The 18,263-nt window shown below is 40.6% G+C and overlaps 2 protein-coding genes across 10 annotated transcripts in view; one reads left to right on the top strand and one right to left on the bottom strand.

The window, feature by feature from the left end:
- Positions 1–13,537, bottom strand: part of Gpbp1l1 (GC-rich promoter binding protein 1-like 1) — a 42,112-nt gene extending 28,575 nt beyond the window's left edge. For 2 of the 8 annotated variants that reach the window (XM_063287738.1, XM_063287739.1), the window contains exon 1: positions 11,585–11,838. The gene's annotated coding sequence lies outside the window, so the exon portion shown is untranslated. Of the gene's footprint in view, positions 1–11,136; positions 11,381–11,584; positions 11,839–12,141; positions 12,290–13,248 lie in introns of those variants that run through there. The other 6 variants (XM_063287734.1, NM_001402104.1, XM_063287736.1 and 3 more) reach the window with 6 other exon arrangements.
- Positions 11,402–17,168, top strand: Tmem69 (transmembrane protein 69). 2 transcript variants are annotated; one of them, XM_063288339.1, is made up of 4 exons: positions 11,402–11,661; positions 13,537–13,632; positions 14,414–14,550; positions 15,403–17,168. In XM_063288339.1, exons 3-4 carry the CDS (start codon positions 14,509–14,511, stop codon positions 16,102–16,104), a joined length of 744 nt encoding a protein of 247 aa, XP_063144409.1. In that variant the 5' UTR covers positions 11,402–11,661; positions 13,537–13,632; positions 14,414–14,508; the 3' UTR covers positions 16,105–17,168. The 2 variants fall into 2 exon arrangements, with proteins under 2 accessions (XP_063144409.1, NP_001030173.1); NM_001035001.2 differs by lacking the exon at positions 11,402–11,661 and having other exon boundaries at positions 13,590–13,632.
- The last annotated feature ends 1,095 nt before the right edge of the window (positions 17,169–18,263 follow it).

Genomic DNA, 18,263 nt, shown 5'->3' with positions numbered 1-18,263 from the left:
CAAGTAGCCATCAAAGGTATTCAGAAATGCCAATTACTGGGTCTTTTACATCCAGATTTTCTTCCTTTTTTAAAAAAAATATTTAATCTATGTATATGAGCACACTCTAGCTGTCTTCAGACACCAGGAGAGGGCATGGGATCCCATTACAGATGGCTGTGAGCTACCATGTGGTTGCTTGGAATTGAACTCAGGACCTCTAAAAGAGCAGTCAGTGCTCTTAACCACTGAGCCATCTCTCCAGCCCCCCTAGATTTTCAACTTACCAAGCCATACAGTATGTGGAAGGAGACTTTCTAATTATTGGGTATTATCCAAATGTAGATCATTAGGACAATCTGCCACCTTATTTATTTATACTATACATAGTTCAGATAATTATCAGTTTAGAGACAAGTAAAACTCTTTTTGATCTAACTTAATATAAACTAAGAGGACTCAATTTTTTTTTGGCCTAATCCCCACTATTCTTCCAGAAATTACTCTTTGGTAAGAGAACTTTATCTTTGAGCAGGTTCTGTTCTGCCGACAAATCTTATGCATTACTGTGTTAAGTTCATGGACTACAAAATACCAAGTTTGTGACAACAGACATCTCTGGGGAAATGCCTCTTCCTCCCAAGTGCTGGGGATAAAAGCGATGCCACCACCATTTGGCAATCTAGGTTGTTTCGTCTTTTTTTAAAATCAGGACTGTTTATAAGACAAAATTTGGGGAAAACCATACTAAACTTTTTAGTGGTCCAGACCAGCCATGGCAACATAGTAAGATCCAGTTAAAAAAAAAAAAAAAAAAAAAAAAAAGGGTTGGAGATTTATCTCAGTGGTAGAGCGCTTGCCTAGGAAGCGCAAGGCCCTGGGTTCGGTCCCCAGCTCCAAAAAAAAGAACCAAAAAAAAGAACCAAAAAAAAAAAAAAAAAAAAAAGAAACCCACTTTTATTATTATTTTTTCTTTCGAACTGGGGACCAAACCCAGGGTCTTGCACTTGCTAGGCAAGTGCTCTACCACTGAACTAGATCCTCAACCCCAACTTTTATTATTTTTAATTATATGCATAGAGGTGGGGTATGCACATGAGTTTGTACATAAGAGAATTGGATCTCCCAGAACTGAAGTCACAAATACTCTGTGGCTGCTTACATGGCTGCTGGGAAGAGCTCTCAACCACTGAGCCATTGCTCCCCCTGGTACAATAAAGCAAAATAATTCTTTCTGAGCATAGCAACAAAAAAGTAGCTGACATAGGGAGGAAGGGGAAGAGAAGGAAACGGAAATGGGGAGACAAATATTGTGTCTTCTCTCAACATGGAGGACATAAAAGAAAGAGGACTATTTAGGAGGGGAAGATTAGCAGGAAGGGGTAAAGGAGGATAAGGTCAAATATAACCAAGGTACAATGATAAATATTAAGAATGTCTTCATAAAACCCCTATTTTGTGGGCTTAACAGAAGACAAAAACTCCCAGAAGTGTTGGCGCATGCCTTTAATCCTATTACTCAGGAGGCAGAGGCAGGAGAGTCTCCTTGAGCTCCGAAGACGGCCAAGACCAGAGACTGCTCCATGGGCTGGAGAGATGGCTCAGAGGTTAGAGCACTGTCTGCTCTTCCAGAGGTCGAGAGTTCAATTCCCAGCAACCACATGGTGCCTCACAACCATCTGTAATGAGATCTGATGCCCTCTTCTGGCCTGCAGGTGCATACATGCAGGCAGAAAGCTCTATGATGTATACATAATAAATAAATAAATGTTTTGTTTTGTTTTGTTTTTTTAAAAAGCTACCATAATTAGAAGTAATAAAATAGGGCTAGCGGTTAATAGCTCTGGTTGCCCTTCCAGGCCTTGGGTTCAATTCCTAGTGCCCACATGGAAGCTCACACCTGTCTTTAACTCCTGTCCCAGGAGATCTGACACTCTCTTCCAGACATACCTACAGATAAAAATATGTAAATTCTTATAAAAATAAATGTACTAGAGAATGCAAATTCTACAAATCAAGGCATTTTTAGCTGAAAACAAACAAAAAGAAACCAAATTTAGGTAAGTTAATTAGGAAAGGAATATCAAAACACCAATGGAGTTCAGAGAATTAGGAGAAGTTGTTGCTTTGGCAAACGTAAAACAACAACAGAAACGAAGCAGTTGAACCCAATGCCATAGTCACAACACAGGAAGAGCTAGCTGCCTTAGGAAACGGCTCCGACTAGCAAGGTAACGACTGCCAAAGGGATGAATGCTCAATGGTCTTTCTTTCTTTGTAGCTCACTGGCAAAACTTGGGTATGCAAACTCATGTACACAGCCTCTTCAGCATCTTCTCCCAATAAAATTAATAAAATGCCAATATAGGGGCTGGAGAGATGGCTCCGTGGTTAAGAGCACTGACTCTTTCAGAAGTCCTGAGTTCAATTCCCAACAACCATATGGTGGCTCACAACCATCTATAATGGGATCTTCTGGTGTGTCTGAAAACAGCTACAGTGGACTCATATAAATAAAATAATAAATCTTAAAAAAAAATCCCAATATAAAGGGGGCTAAAACAAATACTATACGGGCTGGTGAGATGGTTTAGATGTTAGAGTCTGATATTAAACCTCATTAACCAACTATGATCCCCAGAACCCATAAAGTAAAAATGAAAACAGATTCCTGACCTATACACACACACACACGCACACACACACAAAATGTAAAAAATAATTTTTAAGAAAAGCAATAAAAGATCATCTTAAAAATCAATTAGTTGGGGGGATGTGATGGAGGATTATGGACGGGAAACTGGGAAAGGGATTAGCATTTGAAATGTAAATAAATATGCAATAAAAAAATCAATTAGTAGACTAACACAAAAATCCTGCCAGTGATAAATGCTATCATTGTACCTGCTCCTGAAAATTTCAGGAAATTTTCAGAAAGTAATAAATAGCAACATTTGCTACCTTTCTCAGGTAGTCTTCTAATGCTCTGTTACATTCAAAGAACACAAATGTTTAATGCAAGCAAACCTAATAATATCAAACAAGTAAGAACTAAATCTAAAATCAAACAGATTCAAATGAGAAGTGTTAAAATAAAAGGCAAACTGCGGGGCTGGGGATTTAGCTCAGTGGTAGAGCGCTTACCTAGGAAGCGCAAGGCCCTGGGTTCGGTCCCCAGCTCCGAAAAAAAGAACCAAAAAAAAAAAAAAAAAAAAAAAAAAAAAAGGCAAACTGTACCAGAGCATAGAACATAAAACATATCGTTGGTGATAATTGCTTTTTAAGTGTCTGTATTTATGCACATCATGTGCTTGTATGTAGGTCAGAATTGGGCATCAGATCCCTTGAACTAGAGTTGCAGACTGTTGTGAGCCACCATGTGGCTGTTGGGAACCAAACCTGCCTGGGTCCTCTGCAAACGCAACTGTTCCTCACTGCAGAACCCCTGCCCTGTTTGCTTTTGGTCCAGGATGGTCTCCAACTCACTCACTAGTGTGAAGCGGGGGAACCCAGTCCTCCTGCCTCCTCATCCCAAGAGCTAGGATTACCAGAGTGCGAAGTAGTCATTACTATTAGTAGTAGTAGTAGTAATTACCATTACCATGTTCTGTTTATGAAATTTTAAGGTTATTCACTTTTATTTTTACAATGCTGGAAAATTAACTCAGGATCAAGAATTCTATGTTAAATCCTTAACATTTAAATATTAAAACCCCAAGATTTTAAAACCAGGAAAAATATATTTTTTTTACATCTGCTCTTAAAGTCACTATACTAAACATGTTATAAACAAGTTATTCAGTAAAGAAAACCATTTTTTTCTACTCAAGCGTGGTGGCTTATGCCTGTAGTTCTAGCACTAAAGAAGATGGATTATCAAGATATCTGGGCCAGTCTAAACTAAGATAACCTGTTTATCTGAAACAAATAAAAGGAGCTAACTTTTATCAATAATTTCAAACTGTACTGACCTTGAAAGGGTATATTTATGTAAAAGACTTTTTATTATCTCATGTGAATATTTCTTAAATTCCTAAAAAGTCCCCTAACCTTCATATACATACAAAATAAAACATTAAAAAAAAAATCTCGTCTCATGTGACTCAGCTCAGAGTGATTCTGTAGCATGCACAAAGTCGAGACTGGAGAAAACTGTGACCCACCACATGGATGCTGGGACCTGAAACTGGGTCCTCTGCAAAAGCAGTCAGTGCTCTTACCCACCGAGTCAACTCTCCAGCCCTCACAACTCACAATCATTTTTACACGCTGTAGGGGTCCAACACAGCTAGGAGGCTGGCTCAGTGATTATTGGCATCTGCTGGAAAAGTCCAACAACCTGAGCTCCATCCCTGGGACCCACATGCTAGAAGCAAAGAACTACTGCAGAAATTGTTCTCTGACCTCACTCCTCAACGTATGTACAGAGACATGCATACAACCCCACCCCCCATACATATCTCAAGAGTTCAATGTGCCAGGTGTAATGGCATATGCCTTTAGTCCCAGCACCCCAGAGACAAAGGCAAGCGGACAGTTAAGACCCTGTCTCAAAAATAAAATAAAATGGAGTCTAATATATAATCTTTTGCCTTTTAGCATTTGTTTAAAATAGGTATTAATAGAGCTTGGTTTCCAGTAATGACAAGGGAGCTCGCTATTGCCTGTAACTCCAGTTCCAAGGGATTTGAAGCCCTCTTCTGGTCTCCAAAAACACATTCCATACTCATAGAAACAAATATGTAAAAATCTTAAAAAGGGATTTTAAAAACAGATGTCAATTATTCTATAAATGTATCTATAGATACCAAAAATAAATGAAAATTTAAACTTTTAAATATAAATAAGGGTTTTGAAGGCAAATGTAAAGTACAGCCAATCCTAAACCATTTGTTTAATTTTTTTAGTCTAGTGATTTGGCTTTTAGTCTTAATAAAGCAAAGTAGTCTGGTTGGTCACAGAAAAAAGATACACTTGATGAGGATTTTAAAATCAATTTCTTGGGCTGGAGAGATGGCTCAGTGGTTAAGAGCACTGACTGCTCTTCCAGAGGTCCTGAGTTCAATTCCCAGCAACCACATGGTGGCTCACAACCATCTGTAAAGAGAGCCGATGCCCTCTTCTGGTGTGTCTGAAGACAGCTACAGTGTATTCACATACATAAAATAAATAAATATTTAAAATCAATTTCTTTAAGAAAGACAACTAAACTCATGATGTGTAACTCATTGGTAGCATGTCATGTACAGAGCCCTGGGCCAGATACCCAGAACCAGCACCAGCTTTGTCATCTACCCTCCTTCAGAAGGAAACTATAGCTATGCTGTTATCCTGTATTTTTATACTTCAGCTGGCAAACTGTGAAGTCTTTTTGTTGTGGAAATAACTGCTTTATGGTCTGTCTACTAGATACTCCACCACAGCCCCCAGGACACGGAAACCTATGCTAACAGTGACACCTCCAGTGCTCACTTTGCTGAAAAATTGGTTTGTCAAATAAAGCAGTTATGGGCTGATGATTGCCTTGGTAGAGGAATATAAAGTAATAGTTGCCTTTCTATAACTTTTAGTTATAGAAAACTATAAAATTCAATTAATAGTATATTAAGTAATGAATGAACCTTACAATTAAAATATGTTATGGACAGAAGAAGTTCAGCTTTTCTCATAAAACCATTTTTTTTAGTATTTTGACTTTGGGTAGTTTTGTTTGAGGCTGAGTGTAGTAGCAAACAGAAATCATTGGGTTTGTTTTAAAAGTAATTTGAGGTGTTAGCTCTCTCTCCAGCACAAACAAAACAATCTAAATTCTAGACAACACCAATTACAATGACCTACAAAGTAAATACTATCTTATCTGTATACCAAGACCCTCCCACAACACAAATTCAGAAGGAAGGCAGGCAGGCAGGCAGGCAGGCAGGCAGGCAAACAGACCCGGGGCTGGAGAGATGGCTCAGTGGCCAAGAGCACTGGCTGCTCTTCCAGAGATCCTGAGTTCAATTCTCAGCAACCACATGGTGGCTCACAACCATCTGTAATGGGATCCAGTGCCCTCTTCTGGTCCAAAGACAGCTACAGTGTACTTATATATAATAAATAACTAAATAAGAAAAACAGACCCGTGTATGTGATGTGTGTTCCTACATGTGCCACTGCACAATGGAGTTAAGAGGCCCATTTCCAATGTCAGTCCATGCTTTCTCACTTGCCTGAGACAGGGTCTCATTTGCTGCTGTGCATGCCAGTTAGGTCCATGTGTTCTAGGGATTTTCTTGTCTCTGGGCTTGCACAGGAGATCTGTAGATATCAATCTAAGTCCTTGTAAGGCAAATACTTTATGCCCCAGCTATCTCCCTGGCTCAAAGTTGCCTTTCTTTTCTTTTTTATCACACAGCATGAGTGTGAAGGTCAAAGGACAATATACTCTACTAACAACCATGTGGATCTCAGGGATCAAGCTCAGATCCTCTCAGGCTTGGCAGCAAATAACTTTACCCAACTGAGCTATCTTGCCTGACCTAAATTTTGCCTTTTCTAGAAACCATTTTTGTTAGGATGCCTTAAAATGGCTCATGTCCCTGTTACAACAGTTTAACTTTCATGCTTAAAAGCTGTCAGGACTGGGGATGGGGTAGGGCAGTTCAACCTCCATCACTGAAAAACTAAACAAACAAAAAAAAAATCAACTAAGGTCGATGTGGCACAGGCCTTTAACTTAAGCACTAGGAAGACAGAAGCAGGCAGATCTCTATTAAGAGTTTGACACAACTGTCATCTACAGAGTGAGACCAGGTCTCAAAACAAAGCATAACAGAACAAAAATCCTCAACCAACCACATAAGAACAAAAACAAATACCTACACACAGCACTCTAGTTAAAGGCCACAGTCAAGCACCTTGACAGTCCATTTAGGTTTGTCTACTGGACAAATGAGTCTCACCTTCATTTTTCTCAACTACCAAGTAAGGAAAAAAAAAAAAAAAAAACCAACCATCTGCTTAGCAAAGCATGATGTCACACACATGCAATCACAGCTACCTGAAAGGAGGCAAAGCAGGATGTTCACAGGTCAAGGACTGCCATGATAACTTAAGACCTTGTCTTAAGTAACACTAGAGATACAATTAGGCATAAGAGGATTGGTTTAACATCCATGAGGTGTCAGTTTAATTCCCAGTATCAGGAAGGTAAAAAAACAAACAAAAAACCAACCCCACAATATTGGTTCACAACCACTATTAATTAATTTAATAAATGAAAAGTATTTTGACCCAGGCATGGGAATACACACCTTTGACCCCAGCTCCTGGAAGGCAGTAGCAAGTAGATCTCTGAGTTTGAAGCTAGCCTGGTCTATTTACAAAGTAAGTTCCAGGGTAAATAGTGCTAGTCTGGAAGGGAGAAAAAAGCATTCTGCACATGTAGAGAGAATCTCTTATAAATATCATCTGTCAATAAAAAACTGATGGCCAATAAGTTGAGGCAGGAAATAGGAGGTGGGACACTGGCAAGAAGAGAGAAGATTCTGGGAAGTAATAAGAGATAAAAGACTGGAAAGCCAGAAGGTAGATGAACTTGGAGAGACACTGAGGGAGATGCTGAGGAGGCAGAGGGCTGAGAATGAAGGAGAGGTAACTAACCACATGGTAGACACATAATAGTTTAAATGGTTAAATAAGTTACAAGCTAGTCAGGAAAAGAGCCGAAGCTTATGGCTAGGCATTTATTAATATTTAGTCTCAGAGTCTTCCTTCTGTGAGCAGGACCGGGAAAGGAAAAACTGATTTATTTTTACACTCTCCTGGCACATTAGTCTTAAACTATTAAAATTAAGATTTGCTGTCTTCTGAAGGAAGATTGAGAACTGTTTAAATGAGGATTTAAAAAACTGTATCATAGGGCTGGAGAGATGGCTCAGCGGTTAAGAGTATCAACTATTCTTTCAGAGGTCCTGAGTTCAATTTCCAGCAACCACAGGGTGGCTCACAACCATCTGTAATGGGTTCCAATGCCCTCTTCTGGTGTGTCTGAAGACAGCTACAGTGTACTCATATAAAAAAGATCAATCACCCTCTCTCCCCCTCCATATATATATATATATGTAAACAGAGCTGGGCAGTGGTGGCACACACCTTTGATCCCAGCACCTGGGAGGCAGAGGCAGGTAGATCTCTGAGTTCAATGCCAGCAGTTTACAAAGTTCCAGGACAGTCAGGGCTAGCTTGAAACCCTAGAGCTCGAAAAACCATAAATAAATAAACAAATAAATAAATAAACAAATCATATGGGCTGGAGATTTGGTTAGGTGGTTAAGACTGCTTGTTCTTGGGGTTGGGGATTTAGCTCAGTGGTAGAGCACTTGCCTAGCAAGCGCAAGGCCCTGGGTTTGGTCCCCAGCTCCGGAAAAAGAAAAAAAAAAAAAAAGAAAAAAGAAAAAAGAAAAAAAAAAGAAAAAAGAAAAAAAAAAAAAAAAAAAAAAAAGACTGCTTGTTCTTTCAGAGAACCTGAGTTCAATCCCAAGAACCCAAGTTAATTGTCTGTAACTTCAATCCCAGGGATCCAAGGCCTGACACATACCTCTGAGGGTGCCAGACACACATGTGATGCACACACACACAGGCAAAACATTCATGCACACTAATAATAAATTAATTCTATTAGAAAACAAATTATAGGCTGATAGTTATATAGGTTTGTGACATATTTGTAGCATGCACTAGCCTGGGTTTAATCACCCACATTGAAAATAAAAAGTAGGGTTGGGGATTTAGCTCAGTGGTAGAGCGCTTGCCTAGCAAGCGCAAGGCGCTGGGTTTGGTCCCCAGCTCCGAAAAATAGAAAAAAAAAAAAAAAAAAAAAAAAAAAAAAGAAGAAGAAAAGAAAAAGTAGCCAGGTACAGGGGAGAATGCCTTTAATTTTACCATAGGAAAGGCAGAAACAAGGGGATCTCTATGACTTCCAGATCAACATGACTCTATACCAGTGTTTTTTACCTGTGGGCTCAAGGGGTCACATCAGATGTTTACATTATAATTCCTAACAGCAGAAAAATCACAATTCTGAAGTAGAAACACAATAATTTTAAGGTGGGGGGTTCCTCACCACATCAGGTCTCAGCATTAGAAGGGTCACTGAGACCCACTGTTGTACACAGTATGACAGTCTCAAATAAGTGATTCTATGTATATGTATATAGAGACACACACAGAAATACAGTCACAGATTTCTTTTTCTTTTTTTTTTTGGTTCTTTTTTTCGGAGCTAGGGACCGAACCTAGGGCCTTGCGCTTCCTAGGTAAGCGCTCTACCACTGAGCTAAATCCCCAGCCCCAGTCACAGATTTCTTAACATGTACAAATTATTGAAATGCTGGAAAAGAGAAAAGCCAGACATGGTGGTGTACTCCTTTAATTAATCATAGCATGCGTAGGCAGGTAAATACTAGTTCCAGAACAGCCTGGTCTACAGAGTGAGTTCTAGGTCAGCCAGCACTACACATAAAAACCCCCATCTCAATCAATCAAACAAACAAACAAACAAACAAAAAGAATTCTGTTAATTCAAAATAAAGGCTTCCCATTCCGCCTCCCAACTTTAAGAATTCTGAAAGCACACTGTCCACAATCAACCAAATGAATAGTTAGCCCAAAAAATAAATGCAAGGCATTTTAGAACACTCAGAAAAGAGGTAAAAAGGTAAATTTAAGGTAGTCTCTCCCAAATACTGTAAAATAATAATATCAAAACAGAAAGCAACTATAATTTTTAAAAAGAACTTTAAATGATTTTCTTCCAGGACCAACAAAATAAATAATAAATATTTCCTGGGGTTGAAGAGATGGCTTAGCAGTTAAGAGCGCTGGGATTCCAGGGGATCCAGTATTTTCTGACCTCAATGGGCCCTGTCTGCATATTTATACAGGCATACATGCAGACACAATACTCATACACATAAAAAAAAAAAATTCCCAGAACCAAAACTTTCCTGTCTAAACCAATGTATAAAAATAACTGAAACCAACTCTATGAAAGGTGTCAGGTTTATCCTGTGAATGAATCTTCAAAGATCCACAATTTGCACTCTATTTTATCTTTTGAATAGACAGAAATTACAACTCAATCATACTTTTCCAAAAATTAAAATTTGCTTTTGTTTCTGTTGCACTTCTAGCAGGGTCTTTTTGTTTTGTAAGCAAAGAATGCCTTTAGTAAAAAAAAAAAGTAGGGGGGGCACAGTCACCTAGCATTGCACTTCTGAACATATTTTCACCTCCAAAATTGCTTATTTTGTAAATGCCCAAAGTTCATGGATTCTAAGGTGAAAACTACTTTAAAAAACATGAGACCTCCAGCTGAGCAGTAGTGATACACAAGCCCTTTAATCCCAGACAAGGAATCCGAGTTCGAGCCCAGCAAGGTCTACAGTGTGAGTTCCAGAATGGACAGGGCTATACAGAGAAAACCATCTTGAAAACAAACAAACGTGACCACCAACAAACTACAAATTTCAGTCTACTTAAGTCTAGTATTCACTTTAGTTTTTGATGAGATTTACAGAGGAAAGTGGCTTATTACTAAACAAAAAACATGAACCGCCACTAACTTCAACCGGTGTATAAGAGTTATCAAAGTTAAACTATTCAACACATTATACACGCCAACCTCAGAGTACAAAAGTGGCAGACAAAACTGATACCACAGCACAATTTCAGAACTATTCACAACTTCCAAAAAAACAAAAACAAAAAAACCGCACCCATTCTTATGTAAACTTTTGCAGTAAACTTCCTGAGCCTCACCTTCGCTTTCACCTACCCTCTCCAAAGAGGCCATCTGACAAAAACTCCGAAGATTTAACGTCCCATAGGGAAAAACGACTGAAATATTATATTTAAGCATTTAAACAGGGTACTTCTCAAGGCTACAGCCATTTTAGATTCGGTATCGTTTTAATTTTATGGGTTGGGGAGATTTAGCATGGAATAAAAACAACTAGTTAAGCCATTTCAACCAATCAAACCTCCCCGATGGGACGGAGTTTGGTAGAAACTGGTAAAACAATCTGAAGCTCTGAAAAGGTCTCCCTACCCGGGAGAACCCCAACTCCGGGCGTGGAAGTTCCCTTTCCCCCAGATATTCCACATTTGACTTACACGACTTTTTCCTCGTTAAGTTTCTCTTAACTGGAAAACAGAAGCCTTCGGCTCTTATTTTAAGGAAAGATAAAATAAAAGAATTAAAAAACCGAGTAAACCAAATCACTCAACCACTACCAAGCCGGAACTCTTGGAAAGGAGCCGGAGCCGGGAGCCGCAGGTGAGCGTTTCCGACCGGGAACTGAAGTTGAAGTCGGAGAGCTCTGGAACCGCCGCGGCGACGCTAGTGTGCAAGGCTCCTCCCGTTGGGGGGGTGGGGGGAGGGGGACGTTCCAACTAGACAACTCCTAGTTCCTCTGGTCCACCGCCGTAGACCCACACCCAACCACCTGTGCAAGACCTTCTTCCAACTAGTTTTCATAGACGGCCAGTTAGGCAGCCGGCGGAGCCCGTGCCGGGACGACTCGAGGTCTCCTTCTGCTCTGTATCCAGAACCCGCACTCACCCGGCAGCGGCGGGGCTACGGTCAAGGACGACTCGCGGCGTCTAAGGACGCGTCCCCAGCTTCTCCGACCAGCAGAGGTGACTAGCCCACAACCATAACAAAGCTCTTCCCAAAATGGCTGCCCGGCCCACAAGGCCCAGGAGGGGGCAGAGCGGGTGGAGGAGGAGCGACGACCAGCTGGGCCCTCCCTCTGCCGCTTCGGCCCGCCTCCTTCACGCCCACTAGCAGAGGCGCACGCGCATGCGTGAGCTCTTGTTTCCGTGACCCCGCCCGGGCGCCGGCGGCTCGCTCCGTAAACGTTGGGCTGTTCCCGCAGCGGTTTTTTTTTTTTCCCGCCCCGCCCCCGGCGCTCATCAGCGCGATACCGGGCCCGTGGGCTTTCCCGTACGCAAAGCCTTTCGCCTTTCCTTGCGTTGCTCTTGAGGCAAGGACCAGCCATTTTCAGCACAGCCCCTTAAAGCTCCCTACCCCGACCTCCGGCCTGGGAGCATGTGAATATGGGTGGATATATTTTTACCAGTTCTTCCCCTGCCCATTTTTTCTTCACCCTCTCACACCTCGATTGTGAACCAGATGCTTCGCCAACTACTAGAATTAGCAAACAAGAAGTGGAAGAGCGTGTTTTCCGAGCTCTCTCTGTACACCTTTGCCCCTCCTTTCCCGTGCGCGCGCCGTTGAAACTACAGTCCTGGGCATGCCACAGACACACATACTCCCGCCCCAGCACTAAAGGCATGCGCGGCGGTGTCGACGCACTACCCGCCGGGAGTTGTAGTTCATGGGCATTGCAGGCCTCACAGAGCCTTTCTAGTCCAGCCCTGTCTTTGCTAATAAATCCCCAAGGAGTCTATTAGCACTCCCTTGGGTATTGCATGACAGGAAGGGACTGTAAAACCTTGCCAGAGAAGGAAATAAAACTGGTGGACAGCTGCTTCTCACTAGAAACAAATGTTTCAGGAAGTTAGTTGTACTATTTAGAATGGAGAAATAAGCCAAAAAGGGTCCCTATGTAAACTCTCCTTTTGTCTCAGCTTTTTGCTCAAAGAACCATAAACGCTCAAAGTACTTGGTGTCTGCTCCTTTGGCCGGCAGATAGCAGGTTGGGGAGTGGAAGAGGGGGCTTATAAATCACACAAGTGGATAAATTCAACGATGATGTGACTTCCTAGATGACCTCCAATCCCAATGCCCGTAACACCACACCTTGATTCATAGAATTTTGAATGTTGGGTCCCAGTCCTCTGTATTCCTTAATGTAATTTCTAGGTAATAGTAAGAGAATAAAGTAAAAAAATCATCCCTCCATTCTCGCGCAGTAGTAGTAATAAAATACTCAAATGCGGAGAAAGATATGTCCAGTCGACTGGACTCCGTTGTTTTGCAAAGAATCCCATGCGATCTTGTCCTTAAAAAGAAAAAAAAAATCCGTACACCAATTCGACCAATTCTAAGTCTCTTCCTAGCCTCTTCCACTACTGTTACTAGGGTTGATTTTATATATATATATGGTTAAAAATCCTGGAATAGAGATTTGTAAGGTATCTGAAAGCCAATTTCAAGTAGAATTAATATTTTAGACTAGCTTACGGGACTTCAAAGGCAGCTCTGCGGTTAAAGCGCTTACTGCTCTGACAGAGAACCTCAGTTCAACTCACAATACTTACACTGTGGGAGATCCAGGCTTCTGGCCTCTGTGGACACATGCACTAAAAGTGCATGAGCACACACATTAAAAATAATGTAAGGGGTTGGGGATTTAGCTCAGTGGTAGAGCGCTTGCCTAGGAAGCGCAAGGCCCTGGGTTCGGTCCCCAGCTCCGAAAAAAAGAAGCAAAAAAAAAAAAAAAAAAAAAAAAAAAAAGTAAAATAACTGAGGGAGGGAAGCTCTCAAAAACTGAGAGTCGGAACTTAACTACCGTAAATTCCCATCCGGACTCATTTTCCTGCCCTCAGGAAGTGGAAGCCCTGCGATAACAGTTGCCGGAAGTGTTGCTTCTGTGTTTCTGGTTCAATTTGTCGTGCAACTCTGGCGCCGCGTGATGGTGGCAGGTATGTTTCAGGGTTGTCGAGGGTACACGTTGGTGAGGTGGTGGTGGTGGGAGGTCACTACGGGTTGGTATAGTTGCCCCAGGAGTGGTAAGGACCATTTGTTTCTAAATTCCGCTCCTATCTAAAGTGTCGGCTGGAAGTTCCCAGTTTGTGGTATTTGCGTTGGCGAACTGAAAACATTTTGGCGTTTTTTTCGTGGATTGGGCGAATTGACTATGGGCTTTTAGTTTTTAATTTCCACATCACCTTCTGTCTCTGAGCTTCAGCTTGTCACATTATAATACTCCAAAATTAGAAAAACATGTGCTACACTGGTTACTGAGTTCCAAAAGGTGAAGAATTAATATGTGGAAAAGATCTAACTACATTGCTTGGTTCACAACAAAGCGATATTAGTGGTTGTTCCTCACTTTTAGTGTAAAAATTCTGCAGCCCTGAAGTACACAATAACTAAAGTTAGCGGGAACAAAAGATGTAACTGTCAGTTTTAAAGATGAGAAAACTAGTACATCACTGGTGCTTAACAAAGTGGTAGAGATATATGCTAAATCCAGATGTTCAGTTTCACATTGCTTTTTTGTTAAACAAAACAGCCAAAACTAAAATTATTCTCCAGGAAAAAGAAACCCAAAAAACAAAAAACTCAAAACTTATTTCCTTAATGTGTGGCAAATAAATACATAAATAAATCAATAAATCATGCTTCATCGAAGAGATTTTAATGACTTCTTATAAATGTATAAAATGTAGATAACTAAGCGGTATCTTGCCTTATGTATAGGACATTGCTTTAAATTCAGCTATCCTCCTCAACTGTAAAAATACATGAATCAGAATTGCATCTTCTGGGAACAAAACTCTTGAGTAGAAACCAGAATGCTTCACTTCATCCAGAAAATTTCTGGAGCATCTTCAAAGGTTAGTTGATCACTACTTGTCAATAACTGTCTGGGTATGGCAGATATAAATATTTGTATTCAAATGAGGAAGGAAAATAATGGGCAAATTATAAATAAGTAAAACATTTACTATGTCAAATAGTAACTGCTATGGAGTACTATACATCAGGAAAGAGAATAGGCAATATCATGAGCAGAGAGGACCAGGAGGAGAGCTCAGCTTTGTTGAAAGCACATACTGGGGGCTTAGTTTGATTCCAGTACCCGTGTTGTGTGGCTCACAACCACTGTCACTCCAGCTTTCCAGGACTTGGAGTTCCTCTGAAGGGACCCACACACATGTAAATAAGAAGAAATCCTGCCAGACTAGAATAGACAGGATTATATAGCCTAAATAGAACAGCTAGAAAATTAAGGCCATGTAGGTAGCTGAAGGAAAAGCTTTCTAACTGAAGACAAAAGGAGTAAAGGCCAGCATGCAAGCATTCCCAGCATGTTTCTGGGGGCTTGCCAAGACTGGTAAATAGCTGTTCCTTTTTCTTTTAATTTCAAAATAATATTTTAAGAGGTTTTTTATGTGTATGCGTGTTGTGCCTACATGTATGTCATGTTCCACCTGCATGTCGTGTGTGTGGGGACTAGAAGAAGGTGTAAGATTTCCTTGAACTGGAATTAGAATTAGTTGTAAGCCACCACATATGGCAGGAATCAAACCTGGGTCCTCTGGAAAAACAGCCAGTGCGCCTAATTACTGAGCATCTCCCAACCCCAAAATTATTACTTGATATATGTATCGTTTTGCCTGCATGCATTTCTGAGTACCATGTGTTCTTATTTTTAAGCTTTATCCCTGGTTCTGTTTCCTTTATAGATACTAAAGAACCCTTTTACAGTGAGACTCAGAGCCAGCAGACTAGATATACTTTCTCCCAAGACATGTCTTCCACGGGACTTTTCCTCTTTGTCTCCAAGAACTTGGCTTTCCACGTCATTTCAAGTGTGTATGAGGAAGATACAATGTTATCATGCGTCACCATGCAACTCTAAAAAGCAGCAGAAGGAGGCAGTCCTTCCCCCCAAGAAACCAAGCACCATCACTTACCTACGCGATAGCCCAAAGCCAGCCTTATATACAACTCTGGTGGGGTTAATCCCCTTTGCTGCCCCACCACTCATCATGGTAATAACAAAGTCTTATCTCCCCATACTAGCTTTTACTCAGATGGCCTATGGAGCCAGTTTCTTAGCTTTCCTGGGAGGCATTAGATGGGGCTTTGTTCTGCCGGAAGGTAGTCCGGCCAAACCAGACTACATTAATTTAGCTAGTAGTATGAGTCCTGTTCTGTTTTCATGGGTAGCCATCCTATTTTCTGAAAGACTCAATGAAGCCATAGTTACATTAATAATAGGTTTAGGGATAGCATTACATAATGAACTTTTCCTCTTACCACATTATCCCAACTGGTTCAAAGCCTTACGGATCATAAGTACTTTGGTGGCTTTTATCTCACTTGTAATCACTTTAATCCTTGAAAATATTTATCCAGAAAAAGGGCCCAGGAGATTTGACTAAGTAGAAATATAAAACTACTTTCTTGATATCATGTGCAGTGTCTGTGTAGGCCAGAAGTTTGTTGAATGCCCTGGAGCTAATGTTACAGGCGGTTCTGAGCCACCCAGTGTCTAGGCTGGGAACTAAACTTGTGTCCATAGCAGTACAGTCTTGAGCACTGAGCCTGTATCTCTACACTGAAAAGCTTCATTTTAGCATCACAATCCTGTTTCTCTTGTTTGGTTCTTTTTTCTCCCTCCCACTGGTAGGAATTTATTCTTCATACATTGTTTGTTTTTGTTTTTTTCTAAAGAGTTATCTCTTTTAGCCAGATAGTAGTAATACACACTTTTTATCCCAGCAGAAAGGTGGCAAAAGCAGGTGGATCTTTGAGTTTGAGGCCAGTTTGGTCTATAAAGCAAGTTCCAGGACAGCCAGGGTTCCATGAGAAACCCTATCTGGGGGGGAAAAAAGTTACACTTACCTGCCTTTTGCCTCCTAAGTGTTGGGATTATAAAAATTATTTCTAAGTAATTTATCTTGAAAATTTTCCTAATTAATGTTAGTTTACATTTTTGTGTGTGACTTATATAGTCACATAAGTAAATATTTCAGTGTTTGATTATACTGAGAATAGTAAAAGACAAGATGAAAAATCCTGTATTAGAGTCTAGCAATCATGAAGTCATATTTCATGAGAATTCTACTTGTAGTGGTTTGAAGAGGTTTGGCCCCCATCGACTCATGTGTTTGAATATGCTTGGCCCAGAGAGTGGCACTATTAGTAGTGTGGACTTGTTGGAAGAAGTGCGACACTGTGGAAGTGAGCTTTGAGACCTTCTCCTAGCTGCCTGGAAGACAGTCTTCTGGTTTCCTTTGGAACAAGATGTAGAACTCTCAGCAGTGCCAGTACTGCCCATGTTTCCCATCTTGATGATAATGGACTGAAACTCTGAACCTGTAAACCAGCCCCATTTAAGTGTTGTCTAAGAGTTGCCTTGTCCATGGTGGTCAGAGATGGAAACCTAACTAAGGTACTACCAGGAAGTTCATGACACCTTAAAAATAAAAGTATTTCTGTCAAATTTTTATAGCACTTCTGGAAATTGCATGTCTAAGCCCTGTGTTTGTTTCTTTTGTTTGTTTTTATTGAGACAAGGTATTACTATGTAGCACTGGCTGTTTTGGAACTCACTATGTAGGCCATGCTAGCCTGGAGCATATAGAGAATTACCTCAAAAGTGCTAAAATTAAAGGTGTGTGCCACTACACCTTGCTTGTCTAAGCTCATTTTACCTGGAATAACTTAGTTTTATGAACTGAAATGATCTGTGGCTCTAAATGTGGTAGGCAGTAGAGGAATAAGGAAAGCCTCTCAGAGAAAAGCTAGTCACATGTCCTAGCTTTTGTTTGGTGTTTTCTGATCACAATTAGCCTCCCAAAGCTTTTAAAATAATAGCAAAAGGGCTAGAGACATGGATGGCTTAGTGGCTAAGAGCATCCCCTTCTCTACTAGAAAACCCATATTCAATGGTCAGTATCTACACTGTGCTAACAACTGTAACTACAGTTCTTGGGGTTTAGATATTTCCTGCTTGGTACACAGACATATATTCAGACAAAATACTCAGATACAGTAAAAATTTTTAAATATTAACACGTGATCAGGCATGGTGAACGCCATAGATCAGCCCGATGTACTTAGCAAGTTTGAGGACAGACAATACTACATAGAAAGAGTCTGTGTCAACATCACTTTGGTTTGATGTTCCTCCTCCCATAGTAGTAGGAATTGAGCCTAGAGCCTCATGTATACAAGCACTGTTACTGCGCAATCCACCCACAGGCTAGCAGTTTGGATTTTAACTTTAAACTCTAGCCTGGGGTCGGTATGTATGTGTGTAGATTCCCTAGTTTGGAAATGTAGCTTGGTGAATAAAATACTTCTTATCATGCTAAGCCCTCAGTTTGCTCCCCAGTACTCCACAAACTGGGAATAAAAACACAAGTCTTTAATCCTAGCACTTAGGAGGATCAGAGATTACGTCGTGTAAGTATGAATCAAAGGAAATTATTTTTGAATGTTACATCTTTGATATAAGCAGTCAAACACTACAAGTTTTAAGAGTAAATTAGGGGTTGGGGATTTAGCTCAGTGGTAGAGCGCTTGCCTAGCAAGC

Source organism: Rattus norvegicus, chromosome 5, assembly GCF_036323735.1.
Source record: "Rattus norvegicus strain BN/NHsdMcwi chromosome 5, GRCr8, whole genome shotgun sequence".
NCBI classification, from domain to species: Eukaryota; Metazoa; Chordata; class Mammalia; order Rodentia; family Muridae; genus Rattus; species Rattus norvegicus.
The sequence above is the reverse complement of the archived record's forward strand: the minus strand, read 5'-3'. Positions and strand labels throughout refer to the sequence as shown.